Below are 25,532 nucleotides of genomic sequence, written 5' to 3'. Positions count from 1 at the left end.
ACGAGTCGCTGTGGTATAGATCTCTGTATTTTGGTATCTTTTTAAAATCTCTGGATTTTATTTCTGTTGCGAATGTGCTGATAAGAATCGGTTCATTGTCCTGCTGTAAGTACTGGCAGATGCCAGTACTGCTGCCGCTGGACTCTGCTTCCTGTAATGATGAGCCGCTCCGGCTACCAGTAGTCTAGAGACAGGGAGTAAGATACAGAATTTAGTCTATGTAACATATTTGTGTAAGTCTTGGATTTATTGTTACTGCTTTGTGTATTGAAGTCTGGGTTTATTGCTGTTGTGTTTAATGCATTCATGTAGCATAGAAGATGCAGTTAATGCATGTACAGTATAGGTGATTTGCTAACACATAGCAAGGCGTTTCCACAGCAGCTTAGCTGTATGTGACCAATGGGGGACACGTGTTTTAGATCGCAGGTTCCCAAATTCGGTCCTCAGGACCCCACACAGTGCATGTTTTGCAGGTCTCCTCACAAAATAATTAGCTTCACCTGTGGATCTTTTAAAATCTGTCAGTGAGTAATGAATGCACCTGTGTACTTACTGGGTGACCTGGAAAACATGAACTGTGTGGGAACCTGAGGACCGAGTTTGAGAACCCCTGTTTTAGATTGCAAGCTGTCACGAGCAGGATCCTCTTGTGTTTTTACTTCCATTCCTTCTGTCAACATCTCTTTACTGCCAACAATGGCACCGCCCTTTGCTGTCTCGCTGCTGATTTGGGTTTTATGACTGCAGTTGTTTTATAAACCTAGTCCTTGTTCTGCAATGTTTTGCACTGTAAGATACTTTTTGTGTAAATACTGTTTATGTATCAATATTATATATTATTGAGGATGATAATAATAATAGGCCTGCTTCAGGATGAATTGCAATTTCTAGAAAAGCATAAAGCTGCCGTCCTTATTGAAAAATGCAGATTGCAAAATGGCAAATGCATCAGAAAATTCAGTGCATTTGCAGATCCATTCGCAAATTGCGGAACATCAAAGAGAACTTCCCCATCTATGCAAATCTGAGTCAAGCCCCATACACACTAGACAATATTGTTCACAATATCACCTAGTGTGTACACTCAATATCATTAACAATACACGCTCCTGTGCATTGTTAACGACCCCCTTCCTCGTTCTGCATGTTCAAGCGAAGGAGGACCTTGGTAATGGTGACAATGTTACAGCACCCAGAAAATGCCATGTTTCAACTCAGAAACCCTGGCTTCTTGTCATCAAAGTGCAATTGCTAAGCGTTCACAGTTTGTATTCGCACAGGAGGTTATTCGTTGTCTGTTCGCAAGGACGGTACGGTCACATGGGGACAGATGTTTTGTGCATGTCCATACGCCGGGTGCGTGGGGCCATGGCGAACAGACTTTCTCATAGAAATCACCCAGTGATATGGGCGCTGGGGGTAAGCAGCTGACATTACCAGATGTCTGCTGCCAGTTACCTGAGAGTAACCTTAAATGTGCGTGGGCCTTCCACATCATTCGATGGCTGGTGACCATCGAATGATGTGGGTATTCTGCCACAGCCTGCGAATAGATGTTAATGTTAAACATCCAATCGCAGCCTGTGTATATGAATGTGGCATGCGAGGGGGGCATGCATATCGGCATTTGCAGGGCGGCGTCTGTTGGACTCACAAGGCTGTGAATTTGCAGCCTTGTGAAATAAACCAGAATAAGGTCCACAATGCGAGGGCAGTGCACACGCAGTCATTCGATAATAGCTTGATTTGCACTTTTAATAATGTGCAATCCATGCTGAATTATGCCCAGTTAACAAGAATGCGCATGTAATACATTGTAGATTTGGTGACAGAACCGATTTCTTGAATTGAGTGCCCACCTATGTCTCAGTTGTCCTCTTAATCAAATCGGATGAGCACTTTCAGTTCAAATGAGCATACACTAAACAGACTTTAATGTGAAGGCAAAGGATGGGTCTCTGTTAGTGGGAGTACCTACTGTGCTATCTGAGGAGGAGTCCCCTAACACTTTTCCACTGCCATGAAACTCCCTGCTTATTGCAGGTGAACGCGCTGCATCCTAGGATTTTTCTCAGGGGAAAAGAGTCCTACCATAGGTGCAGGGGGTGCAGTTGCTATGGGGCCCAGAGTTGAGAGGGGCCCACTTTGCCTGTCAAAGTATCTTGTGCTGTATACACTTTTCAGCATTAGTTGCTAAATAGGGGCCCTTACAAGCGTTTGCTATGGGCCTACATGTATCTTGTTACGCCACTGCCACCAGACCTGGGTCCAGTGAGCAATGTATCCAACCCTGATGGCTAGAAGGGTTTTACCTGGCACAGACCCATATCCGCTGCGGTGTAAATGGGTAAACAGAATCCATATACGGCACAGGTGGAGCTGCATTCCAGCTCAAGACTATGTAATCTCCAAGGACCGGTACCTTTTGTGCAGTGTGGAAAAGTATATCCTGGATTGGCACCGCAGTGGGGAGGGGTTGGTCCTGGGTCTGACTCTGACTTTGTTCCGAATCCTGGTTCAGACTAGGGACAAAACATAAGTTGCATAGAAGTGCTCTAATTATTTGGTAAGAGAACAGTGTTGCATTCGTTGAAATTAAATAGTTAAATGAATAATAGGCAAATATTTCAACTTGATTCAACTCTGTATTATAAGCGTGATATTCATTTCATGTTGTTTCTTGCAGACTCCAGGAGGAATTCTACTCAGTGAATCAAGAACATGGAGACTCCTGACTCTCTCTCTGCCAAATATGAAGGGTTTGTATTTATTTGAATGAAGGCGTTTTGAACTTTGGAGGTGAACCAGTGTAGGGATTTATATTGGTGATCCGTAATGTACTGATACGGTGAAGGTGTTAATACACTGCCCAATATATCATATGCGTAATGAATGTATTTGAAGCTAAGACACTGTGGTAAAAGTAAAATATGTTTATTGTGCCAATGACATGGATGTATTAACTGCATACATGCATGTGGGAAGGGAGAAGGGGATGGAAAGGAGAGCCCTTGTGGAGGGATCCGGGGAAGGCAGGATGGGGGCTGGAAAAGCCGTAAAGTCCAGGTTCACAGAGGGGGAAGTCTTGTTCTGATGCACACACCGCTTCACCTCCTGCGGTGAACGCGGTCTGAGTGCTCTGAATAGGGAGTGGGGGGAGGGGGAACAAAGTCACAGGTTCCAACTGCAGTGATAATCGGTGTTTGTTAAGGTCCAAAGGGTCATGGAAAGTGTATAAGTGGCGTCCAGTCCAGAGCGTCCTTCTGCTGGTCCTGGCGGTGCACCCAACACTTACCTGATACCCGGTGAGGTCCTCTCTCCGACCGTCCCACGTCGCGCTTGGTCTGGCTGTGTTCTGCTGGTGTCTGCACAGCCGTGCAGCAGCACCAGTGAAGATTCCGTGTCGCTTCAACAGTAACTTGAGTACTTCCGGGTTCCGCTGCTGTGCGTGCGCCGGGTACCTATGGTTACTGGAGTAACACGGGCTCAACTCCCAGAGTGGAGGAGGCTGATGTGGTGATGAAGTGTATAGGAGCTGTAGTCCAACGCGTTTCGACCCCTCTAGGGTCTTTTTCAAGGATATTGTTCTGTAGTTTGTGATCGCTTTTCAAGGGTAGTTTTCAGACTCCGCCCCTTATGGGATGGCGCTCATTGGTCTATGTAGTTGTCCATCAGAGATCATTATGCAGTGACATCTCTGTTGTGGGCGTGCCAATGTTCATGGTCACGGAGCTTTGTAATGCTATATATTGGTTTGTGAGGACATGACCGGTTATATAAGGAGTGAATGATTTGAGGTAGCAAGTGGACACAGCTTGTGTCGACCTCGTAACATATGGGTGGATATGAGTTTTTAAAGAAAAGTGTTTAAACTAAAATGCTGTGCGAAATTATCTTACGTATCCTCACAATGGGTGTGGGTCAGAAATCGGTCATAGTGTTCGTCAGGTATGGGTCAGGGTTGTGTATACCTGACTCCATAGCTCTGGGTGATCCTCTTGATAGTGGGCTATTGTAGTGGATGGTGATGGAAAGAAGTTAAACTGGGTGGAAGGTCGACATGGTTTGTGTCAACTTATGTTAAAGTCAGGATCAGTCATGTGGAACCAGATTCTCAAGGGTCGCTATTTGGAGATGGTCCCCAGGTTAAAATCTATATTAAGTCCATTAGGTGTGAGTGTTTTCAACTGGAAAATCCAGAACAACTCTCTCCTATCTAACAAAGCTGCAAAGTCGCCCCCCCTCCAGTTTCTTTTTGGTGCTTCAATGGCTGTGAACTGCAGTCCTCTGGGGTCGCAATTATGTCTGTCCCTAAAATGAGAGGACACACTGTGTTGTGTATACCCTCTTTTTATATTTCTTATGTGTTCGTATAGTCTCGTGCTTAAAGATCTTGTGGTCCTGCCCACGTACTCTAAATTGCATGGACATTTAAGTAGATATATGACCCCTGTGGAGTTACATGTGAGATGTTCTTTGTGCTGAAAGGTTCTATTCACTGTAGTGGAGTGCCAGGTGGTTTGTGCCTTGGTGCTGGTACTGTTCTTATTCTTGCACCCTGAGCACTTCCCACAGTGGAAGAAACCTATGCTGTTGGTTAAGGTAGTTTGTGTGGACACGGTCGGTTTAATGTAATTTTTTGTTAGTTTTTGTTTGAGGTCAGGGGCTTTCCTGAAGACCAATTTGGGTTTTTCTTGGATGTGTGTTTTCAGATCTGGATCTTCCTGTAGTATATGCCAGTGTTTCTTCAGGATTTTTCTAAGGGTGTGGGCAGATTGGTTGTATTGAGTGATGAATAAAATGTTGTTGTTGTTTGTAGTCTCTGTTTTGTCTTTTACGGTTAATGTTTGTGATCGATCTGTGTTGCGTACTTCTTGTTGTGCTGCTTCGACTCTAACGGGATTATATTGTTTTTCTATGAAATGTCGCTTCAGTTCATCGGATTGTGTGTTGTATTCTGTTAGTTTGGAACAGTTCCGTCTTATTCTACGGAACTGTCCTTTAGGGATGTTGTCCAACCATGGTCTGTGATGTCCACTATTGTACAGTATGTAGCTGTTTACATCAACAGTTTTTTTGTATGTTCTTGTCTGTATTGTGTTTTGTTCAATATATATTTCAAGATCCAGGAATTGTACTGCATGTTTACTGTAATTGGTGGTGAATTTGAGGTTGTTATTGTTGGTATTGAGTAGCTCTATGAAGTGTTGTATGGAGTCCTCAGTCCCTCTCCAGATGAATATGATGTCATCTATATATCTCCGCCATAGGATCAAATTGGCGCTCCAGTCATGCTCACCCCAGATATGGTCTAGCTCCCACTTCCCCATAAATAGGTTTGCATAACTGGGCGCCATTTTTGATCCCATGGCGGTCCCTGTGGTCTGTAAATAGAATGTGTTATTGAACCAGAAGTAGTTGTGTAATAGTATGTAGTCGAGGGCTTTTATGATGAAGTCTGAGTGTTCTGATGGTAGTGTTGAACCTGTATCCAGAAAGTGTTTTGTGCTGTCGAGTCCTTGTTGATGATTGATTATTGTGTAAAGAGATGTGACATCGCTAGTTGCAATCCAGTAGTCTTCCTTCCAGTCTATGTGTTGTAATGTGTTGAGAATATCAGTTGTGTCTTTAATGTAAGATGGTAGATTTTTCACTATTCCCTGTAAGAAATTGTCCGTATACTGTGCAAGGTTGGCGGATAGTGATTTGATCCCTGAAATTATGGGTCTACCAGGTGGATTCTTGGGGTCTTTGTGTAGTTTAGGTAAGTAATAAAAAACGGGTATGATTGGATGATCTGATTTGATGAATGTGTATTCGGCTTTGTTAAGGATGCCCATGCGTTTACCCTCTTCTAAGAGGGTGTTTAGTTCTTTTTTGTAGGCTAGTGTGGGGTCTTGTTTCAGTTGTTGATATGTGTTGGTGTCTTTTAGAATGTTTAGTGATTCTTTTATGTAATCTGAGGTGTTCAAGATAACGATGCCCCCCCCCTTGTCTGCGGGTTTTATGGTGATGTCTTTGTTTTTCTCAAGTTCTTTGATGGCCTGGGTTTCCTGTTTGGTGAGGTTGGGTGTTGTGTTGTAGTGGTTCTTTTGTTCAATGTTTTCTAGGTCCCTGGTTACTAATGATTCGAACGTTTTTATGTGGTGACTTTTGAGATAGGTAGGATTGAAGTGTGATTGTGGTCTCAAATTTGTGTGCTGGTATTTCTCAATGCTATTTTGATGGTTCCTGATGATGGGGTTGGAGTTGAAGTATTTTTTCAAACATAGTTTTCTAGTGAAAGCATGTAAGTCGCAGAATACCTCAAATTTGTTGGGTTTACTGTTAGGTGCAAATTTGAGTCCTTTAGTTAGTACAGTTTCTTGTTCTGGGGTCAGTGTGGTATTGCTAAGGTTGTAGATTGGAGTGTCGCTGGTGTTTCTGTCTGTTGTGTGCTTGTCAGTGGTCTCTGTTTTTTTGCTGCGGTACTTGGAACCTCCTCTACAGCCTCGTCTTGTTCTATTTGTCTTTTTTTGTGATTGGATCTGTGGTTCGGGTTGTTGTGAGGTGTCTGGCAGGCTTTTCGGCCTGCCTCTGTGTCTAAAAAATGGTCCCCCCATGAGGCTTCAGGGGGGTTGTCAGTGTTGTCTGGTTTGTCAGGGGGAAGCGTCTGTGTTCTGGTGGTTTCTCTAGTGCTGTCTTGGTATTCCCTTAGTGTGGTTACCCACCCTTTGTCAAAGGACAGTTTCGCTAGATCGTCATAGTCTCTGTCATCCTCTATTTCATGTATGGAAAAAGATGTGTTAGAAGAGTTGTCAGATGAATCAACTGTAGAATAGCTAATACTTAAATCTGGGCTTGTTTGCGGGGGGTTTGGTCTAGTATTTTGTGTGTTCACAATAGTGTTGATTTTGTGAATTTTTGTCTGGTATTGCTGGTAAGTGAGACCTATGTTTTTGTAAACAGATAGGTCATTGTAAGTAGGTTCTGTCACTTTGATTTTGGCTTTCTTTGGTGTTTTGAGTAAACCTGATGTTTTTATAGGGGCCTTACGTCGGGGTGTCTTGATGGTTTTGGGTTTAATGTCTCTGAGGATTTTTCTGAATTTGTTTTTAATGAGTTTGTCCTCTGTCCTTGTTAGTCTGGATTTAGTGATCGCTTCTATCTGGGAAAAACCCTTTTCTGATGTGAGTGGTAGAAGTGATTTGTTCTTGATCTCTATGTCAGAATCAATAATACTCAGTTCTGATTCGTGTTTCTGAATGATCAGTCTTATGAGGTCTTTAGAACAGTTGTGCAGTATGTTTCTCCAGTCTGTCATGAATTGTTGGTCATCTAGATGGTGTGTAGGGATTTTCTTTATCCTAAGTCCCTTAGGGATGATGTTATTATCCAGATACCATCCTAATACTCTATTGTCCCACCATAATTTCGTCTCTTTCTCTAATAGGGCTTCTAACTGTCTGAACTGTGTGTAGAATTCAGCAGGGTGGATGGTCTCTTGTGATGTCAGAATATTTTGGATTTCATTATTGGCCCTTTTGTCCCTATCTAGCCTGATGTCAGTGATGCCCATGAATTGGTGGTATGTGGTTCCTATCGAGGTGAGCTGCCACACTCCACGGACGGGGGGTAATGTAGGAAATAGTAGGGGGAAGGGCGCTCTGCCTCTATGCCGGCTGCTAAGTCAGGTATGTCCAGACCTTGGGGATTGCTAGAATAAAGAGATGACTCCCCCTCTGTGAACCTGGACTTTACGGCTTTTCCAGCCCCCATCCTGCCTTCCCCGGATCCCTCCACAAGGGCTCTCCTTTCCATCCCCTTCTCCCTTCCCACATGCATGTATGCAGTTAATACATCCATGTCATTGGCACAATAAACATATTTTACTTTTACCACAGTGTCTTAGCTTCAAATACATTCATTACGCATATGATATATTGGGCAGTGTATTAACACCTTCACCGTATCAGTACATTACGGATCACCAATATAGAGCCAGAGCGCTAGTCATCTCTTTATTCTAGCAATCCCCAAGGTCTGGACATACCTGACTTAGCAGCCGGCATAGAGGCAGAGCGCCCTTCCCCCTACTATTTCCTACATTACCCCCCGTCCGTGGAGTGTGGCAGCTCACCTCGATAGGAACCACATACCACCAATTCATGGGCATCACTGACATCAGGCTAGATAGGGACAAAAGGGCCAATAATGAAATCCAAAATATTCTGACATCACAAGAGACCATCCACCCTGCTGAATTCTACACACAGTTCAGACAGTTAGAAGCCCTATTAGAGAAAGAGACGAAATTATGGTGGGACAATAGAGTATTAGGATGGTATCTGGATAATAACATCATCCCTAAGGGACTTAGGATAAAGAAAATCCCTACACACCATCTAGATGACCAACAATTCATGACAGACTGGAGAAACATACTGCACAACTGTTCTAAAGACCTCATAAGACTGATCATTCAGAAACACGAATCAGAACTGAGTATTATTGATTCTGACATAGAGATCAAGAACAAATCACTTCTACCACTCACATCAGAAAAGGGTTTTTCCCAGATAGAAGCGATCACTAAATCCAGACTAACAAGGACAGAGGACAAACTCATTAAAAACAAATTCAGAAAAATCCTCAGAGACATTAAACCCAAAACCATCAAGACACCCCGACGTAAGGCCCCTATAAAAACATCAGGTTTACTCAAAACACCAAAGAAAGCCAAAATCAAAGTGACAGAACCTACTTACAATGACCTATCTGTTTACAAAAACATAGGTCTCACTTACCAGCAATACCAGACAAAAATTCACAAAATCAACACTATTGTGAACACACAAAATACTAGACCAAACCCCCCGCAAACAAGCCCAGATTTAAGTATTAGCTATTCTACAGTTGATTCATCTGACAACTCTTCTAACACATCTTTTTCCATACATGAAATAGAGGATGACAGAGACTATGACGATCTAGCGAAACTGTCCTTTGACAAAGGGTGGGTAACCACACTAAGGGAATACCAAGACAGCACTAGAGAAACCACCAGAACACAGACGCTTCCCCCTGACAAACCAGACAACACTGACAACCCCCCTGAAGCCTCATGGGGGGACCATTTTTTAGACACAGAGGCAGGCCGAAAAGCCTGCCAGACACCTCACAACAACCCGAACCACAGATCCAATCACAAAAAAAGACAAATAGAACAAGACGAGGCTGTAGAGGAGGTTCCAAGTACCGCAGCAAAAAAACAGAGACCACTGACAAGCACACAACAGACAGAAACACCAGCGACACTCCAATCTACAACCTTAGCAATACCACACTGACCCCAGAACAAGAAACTGTACTAACTAAAGGACTCAAATTTGCACCTAACAGTAAACCCAACAAATTTGAGGTATTCTGCGACTTACATGCTTTCACTAGAAAACTATGTTTGAAAAAATACTTCAACTCCAACCCCATCATCAGGAACCATCAAAATAGCATTGAGAAATACCAGCACACAAATTTGAGACCACAATCACACTTCAATCCTACCTATCTCAAAAGTCACCACATAAAAACGTTCGAATCATTAGTAACCAGGGACCTAGAAAACATTGAACAAAAGAACCACTACAACACAACACCCAACCTCACCAAACAGGAAACCCAGGCCATCAAAGAACTTGAGAAAAACAAAGACATCACCATAAAACCCGCAGACAAGGGGGGGGGGCATCGTTATCTTGAACACCTCAGATTACATAAAAGAATCACTAAACATTCTAAAAGACACCAACACATATCAACAACTGAAACAAGACCCCACACTAGCCTACAAAAAAGAACTAAACACCCTCTTAGAAGAGGGTAAACGCATGGGCATCCTTAACAAAGCCGAATACACATTCATCAAATCAGATCATCCAATCATACCCGTTTTTTATTACTTACCTAAACTACACAAAGACCCCAAGAATCCACCTGGTAGACCCATAATTTCAGGGATCAAATCACTATCCGCCAACCTTGCACAGTATACGGACAATTTCTTACAGGGAATAGTGAAAAATCTACCATCTTACATTAAAGACACAACTGATATTCTCAACACATTACAACACATAGACTGGAAGGAAGACTACTGGATTGCAACTAGCGATGTCACATCTCTTTACACAATAATCAATCATCAACAAGGACTCGACAGCACAAAACACTTTCTGGATACAGGTTCAACACTACCATCAGAACACTCAGACTTCATCATAAAAGCCCTCGACTACATACTATTACACAACTACTTCTGGTTCAATAACACATTCTATTTACAGACCACAGGGACCGCCATGGGATCAAAAATGGCGCCCAGTTATGCAAACCTATTTATGGGGAAGTGGGAGCTAGACCATATCTGGGGTGAGCATGACTGGAGCGCCAATTTGATCCTATGGCGGAGATATATAGATGACATCATATTCATCTGGAGAGGGACTGAGGACTCCATACAACACTTCATAGAGCTACTCAATACCAACAATAACAACCTCAAATTCACCACCAATTACAGTAAACATGCAGTACAATTCCTGGATCTTGAAATATATATTGAACAAAACACAATACAGACAAGAACATACAAAAAAACTGTTGATGTAAACAGCTACATACTGTACAATAGTGGACATCACAGACCATGGTTGGACAACATCCCTAAAGGACAGTTCCGTAGAATAAGACGGAACTGTTCCAAACTAACAGAATACAACACACAATCCGATGAACTGAAGCGACATTTCATAGAAAAACAATATAATCCCGTTAGAGTCGAAGCAGCACAACAAGAAGTACGCAACACAGATCGATCACAAACATTAACCGTAAAAGACAAAACAGAGACTACAAACAACAACAACATTTTATTCATCACTCAATACAACCAATCTGCCCACACCCTTAGAAAAATCCTGAAGAAACACTGGCATATACTACAGGAAGATCCAGATCTGAAAACACACATCCAAGAAAAACCCAAATTGGTCTTCAGGAAAGCCCCTGACCTCAAACAAAAACTAACAAAAAATTACATTAAACCGACCGTGTCCACACAAACTACCTTAACCAACAGCATAGGTTTCTTCCACTGTGGGAAGTGCTCAGGGTGCAAGAATAAGAACAGTACCAGCACCAAGGCACAAACCACCTGGCACTCCACTACAGTGAATAGAACCTTTCAGCACAAAGAACATCTCACATGTAACTCCACAGGGGTCATATATCTACTTAAATGTCCATGCAATTTAGAGTACGTGGGCAGGACCACAAGATCTTTAAGCACGAGACTATACGAACACATAAGAAATATAAAAAGAGGGTATACACAACACAGTGTGTCCTCTCATTTTAGGGACAGACATAATTGCGACCCCAGAGGACTGCAGTTCACAGCCATTGAAGCACCAAAAAGAAACTGGAGGGGGGGCGACTTTGCAGCTTTGTTAGATAGGAGAGAGTTGTTCTGGATTTTCCAGTTGAAAACACTCACACCTAATGGACTTAATATAGATTTTAACCTGGGGACCATCTCCAAATAGCGACCCTTGAGAATCTGGTTCCACATGACTGATCCTGACTTTAACATAAGTTGACACAAACCATGTCGACCTTCCACCCAGTTTAACTTCTTTCCATCACCATCCACTACAATAGCCCACTATCAAGAGGATCACCCAGAGCTATGGAGTCAGGTATACACAACCCTGACCCATACCTGACGAACACTATGACCGATTTCTGACCCACACCCATTGTGAGGATACGTAAGATAATTTCGCACAGCATTTTAGTTTAAACACTTTTCTTTAAAAACTCATATCCACCCATATGTTACGAGGTCGACACAAGCTGTGTCCACTTGCTACCTCAAATCATTCACTCCTTATATAACCGGTCATGTCCTCACAAACCAATATATAGCATTACAAAGCTCCGTGACCATGAACATTGGCACGCCCACAACAGAGATGTCACTGCATAATGATCTCTGATGGACAACTACATAGACCAATGAGCGCCATCCCATAAGGGGCGGAGTCTGAAAACTACCCTTGAAAAGCGATCACAAACTACAGAACAATATCCTTGAAAAAGACCCTAGAGGGGTCGAAACGCGTTGGACTACAGCTCCTATACACTTCATCACCACATCAGCCTCCTCCACTCTGGGAGTTGAGCCCGTGTTACTCCAGTAACCATAGGTACCCGGCGCACGCACAGCAGCGGAACCCGGAAGTACTCAAGTTACTGTTGAAGCGACACGGAATCTTCACTGGTGCTGCTGCACGGCTGTGCAGACACCAGCAGAACACAGCCAGACCAAGCGCGACGTGGGACGGTCGGAGAGAGGACCTCACCGGGTATCAGGTAAGTGTTGGGTGCACCGCCAGGACCAGCAGAAGGACGCTCTGGACTGGACGCCACTTATACACTTTCCATGACCCTTTGGACCTTAACAAACACCGATTATCACTGCAGTTGGAACCTGTGACTTTGTTCCCCCTCCCCCCACTCCCTATTCAGAGCACTCAGACCGCGTTCACCGCAGGAGGTGAAGCGGTGTGTGCATCAGAACAAGACTTCCCCCTCTGTGAACCTGGACTTTACGGCTTTTCCAGCCCCCATCCTGCCTTCCCCGGATCCCTCCACAAGGGCTCTCCTTTCCATCCCCTTCTCCCTTCCCACATGCATGTATGCAGTTAATACATCCATGTCATTGGCACAATAAACATATTTTACTTTTACCACAGTGTCTTAGCTTCAAATACATTCATTACGCATATGATATATTGGGCAGTGTATTAACACCTTCACCGTATCAGTACATTACGGATCACCAATATAGAGCCAGAGCGCTAGTCATCTCTTTATTCTAGCAATCCCCAAGGTCTGGACATACCTGACTTAGCAGCCGGCATATAGGCAGAGCGCCCTTCCCCCTACTATTTCCAGTGTAGGGATTTGCAGACGTAGAGTGGAAACGCAGGGATATCAGACCATACAAAGAACACTAGGCCATCCCTTGCATCTAGAATAAAATACAAGGCTGGATTGAAAAGTATTGCCTCCATGGCTTTAAGTTTTTTTATTTGTAAACACTTTTTTTTGTACATGATAATCCAGTTTGGGGCAGATGTATTAAGCCTTAACAAGAGATAAATGCAAGGGTGATAAAGAGAGATAAACGTCCAACCAATCAGCTCCTTACTGACTTTTTTTTTTCAAACACAGCCTGTAACATGGCAGTTAGCAGGTGATTGGCCGGACGTTTATCACCCTTGCATTTATCTCTTGTTACGGCTTAATACATCTGCCCTATTATCCTCTATGTAATGCACTATTCATTTTTCAACGTGGTCCCATCCCCTTTCCACTCATGTGTGCTGACGCTTGACAAGTTGGGCAAACCCATCAGAGAAGAAAGCTCGTGGTTGTTGTCGACACCAGGACCGAACGGCATCTTTCACCTCATAGTCAGAGTTGAAGTGTTGCCCCTTAAGCTGCTCTTTTGTATGTGGTATAGATTTTCTTTCCTTTCCTTCCAGGTCTTTTGCTTACTATACAGTTAAAGACCGGTTGCCTCAAATTCTAACCAAAGTGATTGACACTGTGCACCGGAATAAAAATATTTTCCTGGAAGAATATGGAGAGGTGGGTTATCATTTCATGAATAGGAACACTAAATATTCATTAATGTATGTGTACGTTTCAGGAACTTGTCACAGCTGAAGTCAATAGACTAATGTTGCCATACACGGTGCAGTGCGTTCCTGGGTTTGTAGGGAATTCCTTATTCCTGCTTACAGAGCTTTACAAAGACGAACAGCGATAGGTGTATTTTCTGTTCTCTTTTATCTCTGTAGGATCAGATTTGCTACTTTTTCCTCAACGTGGCGGCTTAGTTAGCAAATAGTATATTAGGTACTCGGGATTAGGTATTTTGTAGGAAAGGAATTGGTGTATTGTCGCAGATAAAGCCTAAGGATTCACGGTGCTGGTCTCTTCTATCAGGACCTCTCGTCTTTTGCCGCCTTACACAGACTGTATTTCTTTCCTGAATTTGCACTGGGTACTTGGGAAAGGTTTTTTTTTTTTTTTGCAATGGAAGTAGAATAACATAGATTAAGTTTAATAAAGGCACATGTAAATGGGTCCTGACTTTTTTCTGTTTGACCTAGATGTGTACTATTTTCTCCACTGGACTGATGTGTCCTCAGCTTTGTGTCTTCGTTTGCCTGTAGTGTACTGGGTTCTAAGGAATGTGCTTGGTGCAGCTAAGTAGTAAAGTCCATAGTGAGCCGAATGGGGCTATTTGGCAATACTTGGACACACATGTAGTGGTATCCTCATTGTGCTTTCACAATATTACTTTCAAGGAGACAGTGCTTTGCTCCTTGGATGTGGTGTGAGCAGTCGGTACTATGGTGTTCCTCTACAGATGTTGTCTTTGGAAGGAATGTGGTAACTCCTTTCATTCAGTCTCCTGCTGGGTCAGTATGGTTACCCAGCTGACCTATTCTCTGGAGAATGTATGCTGCCTTCTGTGTTTTGTCGGCACCTATGACATGGTCATCACTGCTTAAAAATTCCATTAATTGCAGTATTTACAAAAAAACAAAAAAAAAACCTTTCCCAAAAGAGCTAACAATCTAAAAGGACAAAAAAAGGGATAGAACTGAGAAGGGAGGGAAGTGTAAAACCAAGTGGCTCAGTTCACTGGTGAGGCAGGGGGGCATTGTGCTGTCACTAGTCCTTGTGATCTGATAGGCTGCGTCCCTCAGTGCACAGAACTGCTATGTGCAGTTGTTAGAGAAGAATTTGGGGGTGGTTTTGGTTGATTCGCTCCCCCAACTCCCCCGCCCCGGCGCGTTTGCATGGGGGAGCAATGTTTTTAATACGTTTCGCTGCGTGACACACACACACTTACTTTAACCGCTGGAGCAGCTTATATTTTCGGAATGCCTTATATTACAATTTTGTACAGGAAACCAATTGAAACATTGTCTCTATCTATCTAAAGAGAAAAGTAATCCTGGTGTTCTTTTTATTTTAGGAAGGCATTGAGGCAGAAAAGAAAGCTTTGTCTTTCTTTTCCAAGCTACGGAACGAGATGCAGACCGATAAGCCCATCATTCCACTTACCGATAAGCAGCCGGACAGTATCATATGGAACGAGTATCTCAACTACCAGAAAACCTTACTCGGTAATGATGAGTGGCCCAGTTGGTTCAAGTCTCCTTGGTTGTACGTGGAGTGCTACCTGTATCGCAGAGTTCAGGAAGGCCTTGTGTTAAGGTGAGAAATGCCACCGCTCCATGTATGTAGAGCAGAACAGTCGAGACTGACCACGGTTCAGTCGGCTCTTCTCTCTCCCTCATCTGGGAAAATAACAGAAAGTAAATTGCACTCGGTGCTGGTGTTTTCCACAATCTGTGTTTCCAGACTGGCACAGATTTGCCGCACTGGCTGGTTGGTTACCATTGACTATGCCTTCTGTGCGCTTACCACACAGTTCCCACATCCCACATGCTCTGTCTGGGTAGAAAAGGAGGATATGTAACGAGTTTCTAAGTTTGGCAATAATTATTAAATTGTGCAAAGTGTTTTTTACCTGCTATCCTTGGGTCTAGGGCCTGATAAAATGGAATTTGCTCTGTTCTGAATTTATCAGAGTGAGTGCCTTCATGTTCTGTTGGACAGGGTTTGCCTATAATACTGAGCATTAAACCATTTGATTTGATAATGGAATTCCAACCCGCGGCACCCCAACAAGTTCCCTACAATATCCCAGTTGTCACAGGACTCGGATTGGGAACCACTGCTGTAAGGCTGATATAGTGTTCCACATTACCGTGTTCTCATGTCATTTGTCTAGATCAGGCATGTCCAAACTACGGCCCTCCAGCTGTTGTGAAAAGTCCCATCATGCCTTGCCATAGTTTTGCTGTTAAGGAATGCTAAAACTATGGCAAGGCATGCTGGGATGTGTAGTTTCACAACAGCTGGAGGACCACAGTTTGGACATGCCTGGTCTAGATAGTTATGTTGGGGAAGTAGTTTTGCTTATGGCTATATTAAACCACCTTTTGTGCAGAAATATTGATCTTCTGTGTTTCCAATGGTTTAATGCAGCCCACCAATCAGCAAGTATGATGTATTCGGTGAAGCCAAGGATGATAGCTTCTTTCAGTCTCAGCCAGCAATGTTGGCTCTCTGCACGCATCTTCAGGAGCTGAAGAGGACCACTGACACCATGAACAAAGACCAGTGCCAGGAGGAGTTCTACCGACTGCTGCAGGTGGGTAGTCTTTACGCAGGTATTAGGCATGAAGGTAAATAAATCTGTGAAGTCTTCTCCTCTTCCACTGTGGTTTTGTAAAGGGTGATGCAATTTTCCTTACTGCTTAAATACAATTCCCTAAAGAGAATTCTGACCACTGGATAGTGGAAATAGAATAATGATTTGCGTTTTTCATAACAAAAAAAAGATGAAATAGCAAAACATAGCATGTCAGTTATGCTTGATCTGACATAAGGATGGGGTTATGCAGACACAACTTCAGTCAAGCGCTGGGGTTGGACAAGTGGGGTGGGGGAGAAGGGAAAACGTAGGAGAACAGCATAAAGAATAAAGATTACAAAATAAAAAATAATGAAAATATAATAAACTAAAATTAAATAAATATAAAATAGACCAATGTTTACACTCCTAATTGGAGGCTTTAGGAGTGTGCCAGATAGTCTGTGGGAGACTTTCCCTAGCTTACTGATATGACATCACTTCCTTATGGAGCTGAGTCCATAAATTCATTGCCCTCTGTCCTGATTACCAGGTAACCACCACACTATCACACCCTTTCTCCAAAATAGAGATGTTCCATTCTCATACGTACAATTGATATACTGCAGAAGTACAACCGGAAACTGCAAACTGTGCCCTTTTTACTGTCATGGTTTTGTAACCCTGTCATTCTTCATTTAAAGGTTTCTTTGTGGGGAAACAAATGTGACCTCTCCATCTCCGGGGGCATGGACAATTCCCAGAAATCCAGCATTCTATCCACACTGGAGTCCCTCAAACCATATATATTGGTGAATAATATGGAATCTCTCTGGAGCATCCTCTCAAAGAGTAGAAATGGGAGCACAGAGAAAGACTCTAAGGTTAGAGTTGACATTGTTCTAGATAATGCTGGATTTGAGTTGGTCACCGATTTTGTCTTGGCGGACGCCATCTTGTCTTTACATTTAGCCACCGAAGTTCATTTTCATGCCAAGTGCATACCTTGGTTTGTCTCGGACACCACAAAACACGACTTCAATTGGACAATTCAGCAGTGCCTAGCAGCCAATCACAAGTGGATGTCAAAGTGCGGGCAGACGTGGAAAGAGAACCTGCAGAAAGGCCGTTGGGTCTATCATGAGCACCTGTTTTGGACTCTACCACACGAGTACTGCGGCATGGCTGAAACCGCCCCAGATTTATATACTGAGTTGCAAAGATCAGATTTGGTTCTGTTTAAAGGAGACCTGAACTACAGGAAACTTACCGGAGACCGGAAGTGGGCCTTCACTGTACCCTTTTCCCAAGCATTGACAACATTTCATCCTGCACCGCTATGCAGCATCAGAACCCTGAAAGCCGACGTCCAGGTCGGATTACAACCAAATATTGGAGAACAGCTCACGGCGTCTGAGCCAGATTGGATGACATCTGGCAAATACGGCGTGATCCAGTTTAGTCCTATGGTGTAGGGCAGTAGTTACATGCATAATATATAGATGTTTTTTTTTTTAGCTTAAGTGCCATATGCTTTTTTTAGTAGAGCCTATTCCTTATTCCCCCCCCAAAAAAATAAAAAATGAAAGGAGAAACTTGGCAGCTGACCGCAGTCTGTCAAACACTGGCTCAGCTGCCAGGGCATGCTGGGATTTTTAGTTTAGTAGTCTGGCCAGGGTATGACCATGATTGTATGCAATGCAGTGGTGTGCGTATGCATGTGTACTTAGTGTTCACTCTAGGAGTGACACCGGGCAGGGCGCTGGGGGGCGGACCGGGCACACCGACGTCACAGCTGGGGGCGTGCCCGGGCCGCCGCGTCACCAGAGGGGGCGTGCCCGGGCCGCCGCGTCACCAGAGGAGGCGTGCCTGGGCCGCCGCGTCACCAGAGGAGGCGTGCCCGGGCCGCCGCGTCACCAGAGGAGGCGTGCCCGGGCCGCCGCGTCACCAGAGGAGGCGTGCCCGGGCCGCCGCGCCACCAAAGCGGGCGTGCCCGGGCTTCCTCCGTAGTCCGTGAGCTGCCGGGGAAGCCTAGCGCCGCCGAGATTGCGGTGCCTGGAGCTTCCCCGGGCACAACATTAGTCAGGCAGCAGGCTCTTTTAGCGGGGCGCTGCTGGAGGGGCAGGGCGCATTTTGCCCTTTAGAAATCGGGCAGGGCGCAGCGCCCCGCTTAAACAGCCTAGCGGGAACACTAGTACTGTTTGTCATGTTCTCAGAATTAAATAGCATTTACTGGGAGACTTATTTAACCCTTTGAGCCCCAAAGTCTTTGTGAGAGATGTGCAAAATACCCGCTAAAATTGGCAATATCGCTCACATTTCTATTTCCTACATAAGGTAAACATTTCAGGTCAATATGATGAATAAAAAAGTTTTTTAGAGCAATTTTCAGTTGGCACTCGAAGGGTTAAAAAAAGAAATAAAATATATATTCTCCTCACTACCAAAGACCATAATAATATATGTAATAAGTTATACAGATGGAGTCTCTCTCGTTAGAGTGGCTCCTGGCGATTCTATTGCTATGCGCCATCCCCTGAGACGCTCGCACACCCCATTCTGTCTGAAGCCCTGCCTGTCTCCCTGAAGCGGAGACGGCAGGAAAGCATCCTGTCCCCGCCGCCTTGCTGACAGTGATGCATGAGCGAGTGAGCCGCTCGCGTGTCCCTGTCCTCAGGCCCGCACATCGCTGACCTCCGCCTGCGCTCGCCAGCCATTGGGATCTGGCGACCGCTCGGCAATGCTGAGGGGACGGCTCCATCTTTATTTGGGAAAAGTGCTTTACAGGTTACTGCAGAAAAAGAAAAACTCATAGCAACAAATCGGATTCTAGCCGTCATTTGTAGTAACGTTTACAGAATGAAAGAACAGTTTTGATTGTGGTTGTTATGGGTTATGGCACACTTGTTTTTGTTTTTTTTGCAGTTTGCATAAAACTTTCCTCAGCATATTTTTAGCACAGAATATTAATTTTTCTCCAATTTTGTCCAATGGCAAAACGTAGAGAGAGGTTTATTGTAAGGACTTCATAGACTTCGGTATATTTGAAAGCACTTTTATCTTCATTTTTATTAAAGATTTTGGGGTTGATCCTATTCTGTGCGGATGATTGATTTGTGAATTGGAATCATCACGGGGCTGGGCATACTTTACGGCGGGCTGATTTTGCGAATTCGGCCCAGCGAAGGGTGTGAGATCGGCTTAATTTGAGTGCCGTTTTCACCATGTAAACGCTTGAAAATGGCACTGGAATGGCACCTCGCACCCTTTGGACCTAATAGGATCAACCCCTTTGTATAAGTGAAGATGTACAGAAAAAAGTAAAGGGTGGTATACAAAAAACTAAGACTTCCAAACATATACTTAAATATAATATGATGTAGCAAATATACAGAATGCAAGGAAAAAATACAGGCCATCAAGGGAAGAACTGCTGAGGGAGAAATATATTTAAAACCAAAAGGAGTGGATTACAGAGCAGTATTTAGACAGAGACAGCCACAGTTTAGGGCTAGTCTGTGGGGAGGGGGTGGGGGGAGGGTAAAATACTTACTCTAGAACAGTCAGGATCATGGCCATTGGGTTGCCAGGGTGATATTCGGACCGGTGGCAACCTGAACCCCAGTCAATCCAGGCTTCAGATGGGCAGCAGGCGCATCACTAATAATGATTCCTATTATGTGAACGTGCAGTAAAATCTAACAATATCGTCAGTGACTGCATGTTCGGCGGGAGTCCTGTGACATCAACTCATGGATGGTTAATGAAATCGACGGTGCCACATGTTGTATAGTGTGTACGGGGCATTACTGCCTGCCAATGTGCACCTGCTTTCTATAGCAGGACGCTATGGAAAGTCACCCCATAGCTCATCTGCTGGTAATACCAACAGATGAACGGCGTCCGTCGGCACTGATGCTGGAGTGCGGATCAGTGCCCACCACTCATCACCTGCCCATACACACTGGGCGGCAGCACAGATGGTGAAACTGAGCTGCTTTCAGCTCCAAGTTGCCCAGTGCGGTACCCCATATCTGGGTTCCGTATGATTTACCTACATTCAAAATCCCGACGGTCAAAATACCGACAGCAATTGACCGACGGTTAAAATACCGACATGGTCAAAATACCTACATCTAAAATATAGACAGGTCAAAAATTAGACACGTTCTTCATTTTTGGGGGGGGGGGGGGTCTGTATGTTGACATAGGTCGACATGAACCCTCTACTATTATATTCCCCCTCCATGTCCATTGGGATGGTAAAGTACAAGTCGGTTTTAATGAAAAAAAATCATTTTGGTATTTTGACCTTGTCGGGATTATGATTGTAGGTAAATTGGCCGCGTCCCCCATATACAATGTTGTGTCTATGTTTGAGTCACGTGCAGTAATTGCCATCTGTCTATCTCAGTAACTCTTTCACACAAGTTTATGGGCAAGAACCCAAGAAGACCAACACCTTCATGTGCTCTCTGTCCCTGATGCCTGAGTGTAGTGCAGCGTACACTATCGGTGCAGTCACCGGAGGAGGGGGTCAGGCATAGAATGTTACATTTAAAGCCCACCATGTGATTACAGATTTAGGATGGGGGTGCAGACTTTACATTGCCGGGTAAGATGGCAAATCCAGTTACAAGATAAAGAGTGCACCCAGAACTGTAGCATTGAACAGAGGGCACTGGCTTTAGCATAACACCAAGAAGGTTATTCTGGTCCGTTCTAATGGACCAGAACATTTGCACGAGGAACGATGGTGGGCGTATGCGCATGCGCAGGGTCATCTCTGTGCATGCGCATACGCCGGGTGCCACGGCGAACAGGGTGTTCACTGGGTGCACGCACCCAAGTGTGTTGGCAGGGGCGTGGGGCGGCGGGCATTTACATATGGGAATGCCCAGTGTTTCATTAGTGTTCCCATGAGAGCGCTGGGCTTCCTCATGCAAGTGCCCCGGTGACGTGGGTGCGAGGGGTGGGCAGCGGATGTCCTCGCACAGTGCGAGTGTCCATGGAGGTGTCTCTGATCTACGAGCACTAAAGCAATCATTCGATGGTCGCTGACCATCGAATGATTCCTCCCTGCCTGTGAATGGACGATGATGTAAATCATTAATTTGCAGGCATGCGTCACTGCGGGCGGTGGGAGGCTTCTGGTGGATTCGCAAGGCTGCAAATATCGCGGCCTTGCCAGTAAACCAGAATAAGGTCCTAAATGCTGTGATAATTGATAATAGTTCTGGTGACAAAGGAAATCATTTATTGTATGCCCATTGCATGTTGCCAGATTCGGGGAATGTAAGTAAACTGCCGTGCTCTGTGCATGTGATGCTTCTGAAGATGGCACTCGATGAAGTTAAGCGTGTTCTGCAACATGTAAGTCTGTGGCTGATGTGTTCCTGAGCTCTGTGTCTGCGCTGTTCTGTACATAGTTAATATAAGGTATGCCAGAACATACCAGAGACCTGCAATCGCTAATCACCCCCAACGCACTGTCTTGTTCTGTCACCTAAATCAGACATCATGGTAGTCCTGTTTTTCTCATTCTAATCCATCCGACTCATTTAGTTTAATGTACAGTTGATGGTATTTGTTCTTTGTAGTTGATGTTTTATCACTGACCAGAGATCAAAGATGATTAAATTCATTAGTGCCTCAACCAGTGTCCCTGACAAAATGGCCGCCTCCGTGGTTTGTAAGTAATAAGCGCACTTTGTTCCCTTATGTCTGCTTTATTGTGGGAGCACTTGACAGTATATCAGATTGTCAGCATCTATACACTGTTTGCATATCTTTACTTGGAAATGAAGTCTTCAATAAAGTGGGAATTATGTCCACGTGGCAGAAATATTGCTTCCAACATGCATTAAGTGGACAAAAGTAACACTGTATTGGGTGATTCGTGGCTTTGACTGCATTTTTTTGTATTAAAAAGTTTTGCTAACTACACGTCTTATGTGGTGTTTCACATTTCAGTGGTTATTAAAGTCAACATATGTACTCATATAGATATATAAATATCTTTTTTTTAAACTACATTTTGAATTCAATTAGCTGTGGTCATACACAGCAGGCTAAATGTTCCTTGTGGCTGTATAATTACCCAGAAGCACGGCTGTCAGTAATCAGCATACAGGGTGTAAACTTTAAAGTTAAGGTCCATACACACTGGGTGGTTATGCCCAGCGTGTATGGACAGCGATGATTTCCCTCATCGTGGGGGGGAAGCTGGTCAGTGCGTACACACTGAGTCGCTTTCCCCCTGCCCAGCACCGTCAGTGGGGGGAGGATGGCGTTGCATAATGCAGCGCTATGCAAAGCCGTTCCCAAAGCCACTCATCTGTTGGTAATATCAGCAGATGAACGGCTTTCCCGGCGATGATGCGGGAGCACGCAGCAGCGATCATCACCGGCAGCAGTGATCATCACCGGGCTATAGATACTGGGCGGCTTTGAGCTGAAAGCCGCTCAAACCTGCTGTTTTGAGCGACTTTCAGCTTAAAGTTGCCCAGTGTGTATGGGTATTTGGCAATTCAACCTGGATTATAAGAAGGATTACAGTTGGGTTGCTCTCTGTATAATGTGCAACCCAGGTTTAATGTGAAAGAGCCGGATCAGGGATCGCGATCCTGGGTCTGCTGCAGCTTTGCGATGTGATAGGGGTATTTTGCTCCAATGTGTATAATATCTGCACGGGATAACCTTTCCATGAAGTCTCACATCTGCTTAATAAAATAAGAAATTAACTTGGGAGAAAATATTTTAACCTGTTACTTACTGCATAAAATATATCCGCTATGATACACTGCATGTTGTAAATAATACAAGAGCAAAACCTGAATACGTACCGTGATACTTTACACAAAAGTAACTGCTGGGCAGCACTATGACAGAACCAATATACATAATTCTGTCATTTTAGTTGTATACAATGCTGTAAAATGGGCCCATTGTGGTGCATTTGGGAAGGAGGAAACCATCTCCAATATATAGGGGGAAATGTAATAGGATGAGAGATTCAGAAAGGGACAGATTTGGTAAGAAAACCCCAGGGGCGAAATGTAATGGGATGCGTTTTTTTTTTTTTTGCGATTTTTCCCGCAAAATATGCCGTTTTCGGGCATTTCCCGAAAATCGCATATTTTATAGGGTGCGATTTGCGGGAAAAATCGCATTTTTTAAAGGTGCGATTTTTAGTTAGACTAAAAATCGCATCCAGATGTTTTCCCATTAAAAAGGATAGAAGTCGCATATTTAATGGGTTGCGATTTTTAGTAAAGCTTACTAAAAATCGCAAAAAAAATAGACCAGGTTCTGCCTGGCGCTTTTATCAGAAACATGCACAGATCATTGAGATCTGTGCATGGTTCTGTTGTAAAAAAATAGTTAAAACAAAAAAAAAGAAAAAAAACGGCGTGCGGTCCCCCCCCTAAGCATAACCAGCCCCGGGCTCAAAAAGCCGGTGCTGGTATCATAAAATCAAAGGAACAATCAAGTTGGGGTTCCCTGGATTTTATAAAACCAGCACCAGGCTCAAGGTCCGGCGCTGGTTCCCAAAATACGGGGGACAAAATGACTAGGGGTCCCCCGTATTTTAAGAACCAGCACCGGACACAACCAGCCAGCAGGGTAATGCCACAGCCGGGGGGAGACTTTTTATACAAGTCCCCCCGGCCAAAGCATTAACCCCCTGGCTGGTCAGCATGGGCAGGGGTCCTGGGGAAGTGGGGACCCCCCCAATGAAGGGGTCCCCCCCCTCCAGGACTTACCAGCCCATGCTGATAGTCCGGGGCTGTCCCCGATGCCCCTGGGCGGTGGGCATCGGGCTGATGACTTGTGTAAAAAAAAGGATAAAAACTATTGTTCTTTACTGGCGAACTATGAGTCCCAGCAAGCCTACCCCGCATGCTGGGACTTGGGGAACCACAAGTCCCAGCATGCGGGGCATTAAAGGGCCCGCTGGCACTTGTAGTTCTGCAGTGAAAAAAATAGTGCACAAAATCACACTGACACCCTGTAAAATAAAACTTTAATGCACACAAAACACACACACACTGATACTTACCTACCTTGAGCCCGTAGGTCGGTCCCTGGATCCTGGGTCCGGGCTCCGGGGCTCCAGGGCAGAAGAGTCCGGTTCCGGGGCCTTGGTCCTGGTTCCGGGGCTGGTCCTGGGGTTCCGGGGCTCCTGGCGTGAAGAATCCGGGGTCCGGGATCCGTGGTAGTCCAGAGGGGTACCTAAGGAGGCAAATCCTACTCACCTGCTCCCCGGCGGCGACCTCCGGTGACAGCGCTGCTCCCGACTGGTACCCGGCTTCAAGGACTTTGCCCGGCGCTGAGATGTTTCCTCTTCGCCGTCTGTGAACAGAATGATTTCTCGGCCAATCAGGAGCCGAGAAACTCGGCTCCTGATTGGCCAGAAATCATTCTGAATATAGACGCCGACGAAGTAACATCTCTGCTCTGGATGCGCTGAGATGTTACTCCGTCGGCGTCTATATTCAGAATGATTTCTGGCCAATCAGGAGCCGAGTTTCTCGGCTCCTGATTGGCCGAGAAATCATTCTGTTCACAGACGGCGAAGAGGAAACATCTCAGCGCCGGGCAAAGTCCTTGAAGCCGGGTACCAGTCGGGAGCAGCGCTGTCACCGGAGGTCGCCGCCGGGGAGCAGGTGAGTAGGATTTGCCTCCTTAGGTACCCCTCTGGACTACCACGGATCCCGGACCCCGGATTCTTCACGCCAGGAGCCCCGGAACCCCAGGACCAGCCCCGGAACCAGGACCAAGGCCCCGGAACCGGACTCTTCTGCCCTGGAGCCCCGGAGCCCGGACCCAGGATCCAGGGACCGACCTACGGGCTCAAGGTAGGTAAGTATCAGTGTGTGTGTGTTTTGTGTGCATTAAAGTTTTATTTTACAGGGTGTCAGTGTGATTTTGTGCACTATTTTTTTCACTGCAGAACTACAAGTGCCAGCGGGCCCTTTAATGCCCCGCATGCTGGGACTTGTGGTTCCCCAAGTCCCAGCATGCGGGGTAGGCTTGCTGGGACTCATAGTTCGCCAGTAAAGAACAATAGTTTTTATCCTTTTTTTTACACAAGTCATCAGCCCGATGCCCACCGCCCAGGGGCATCGGGGACAGCCCCGGACTATCAGCATGGGCTGGTAAGTCCTGGAGGGGGGGGACCCCTTCATTGGGGGGGTCCCCA

General features: G+C 44.9%; 1 protein-coding gene across 3 annotated transcripts; it reads left to right on the top strand.

The window, feature by feature from the left end:
• Positions 1–104: 104 nt before the first annotated feature.
• Positions 105–22,271, top strand: DCPH1 (damage control phosphatase 1). 3 transcript variants are annotated; one of them, XM_083181612.1, is made up of 6 exons: positions 105–233; positions 2,690–2,762; positions 13,593–13,698; positions 15,101–15,342; positions 16,180–16,345; positions 17,032–22,271. In XM_083181612.1, exons 2-6 carry the CDS (start codon positions 2,725–2,727, stop codon positions 17,800–17,802), a joined length of 1,323 nt encoding a protein of 440 aa, XP_083037738.1. In that variant the 5' UTR covers positions 105–233; positions 2,690–2,724; the 3' UTR covers positions 17,803–22,271. The 3 variants fall into 3 exon arrangements, with proteins under 3 accessions (XP_083037738.1, XP_083037740.1, XP_083037739.1); XM_083181613.1 differs by having other exon boundaries at positions 141–197; XM_083181614.1 differs by lacking the exon at positions 13,593–13,698 and having other exon boundaries at positions 129–233.
• Positions 22,272–25,532: the final 3,261 nt, after the last annotated feature.

This window comes from Crinia signifera, chromosome 4, assembly GCF_055691185.1.
Source record: "Crinia signifera chromosome 4, ASM5569118v1, whole genome shotgun sequence".
NCBI classification, from domain to species: domain Eukaryota; kingdom Metazoa; phylum Chordata; class Amphibia; order Anura; family Myobatrachidae; genus Crinia; species Crinia signifera.
This window is presented reverse-complemented; position numbering and strand designations above follow the sequence as displayed.

Coding starts and splice junctions, on each gene's coding strand:
- DCPH1 (XM_083181612.1), top strand. CDS start 2,725: ATGGAGACTCCTGACTCTCTCTCTGCCAAATATGAAGG. Junction 2,763..13,592: donor CTCTCTGCCAAATATGAAGG/GTTTGTATTTAT, acceptor CTTTCCTTCCAG/GTCTTTTGCTTACTATACAG. Junction 13,699..15,100: donor TCCTGGAAGAATATGGAGAG/GTGGGTTATCAT, acceptor TTTTTATTTTAG/GAAGGCATTGAGGCAGAAAA.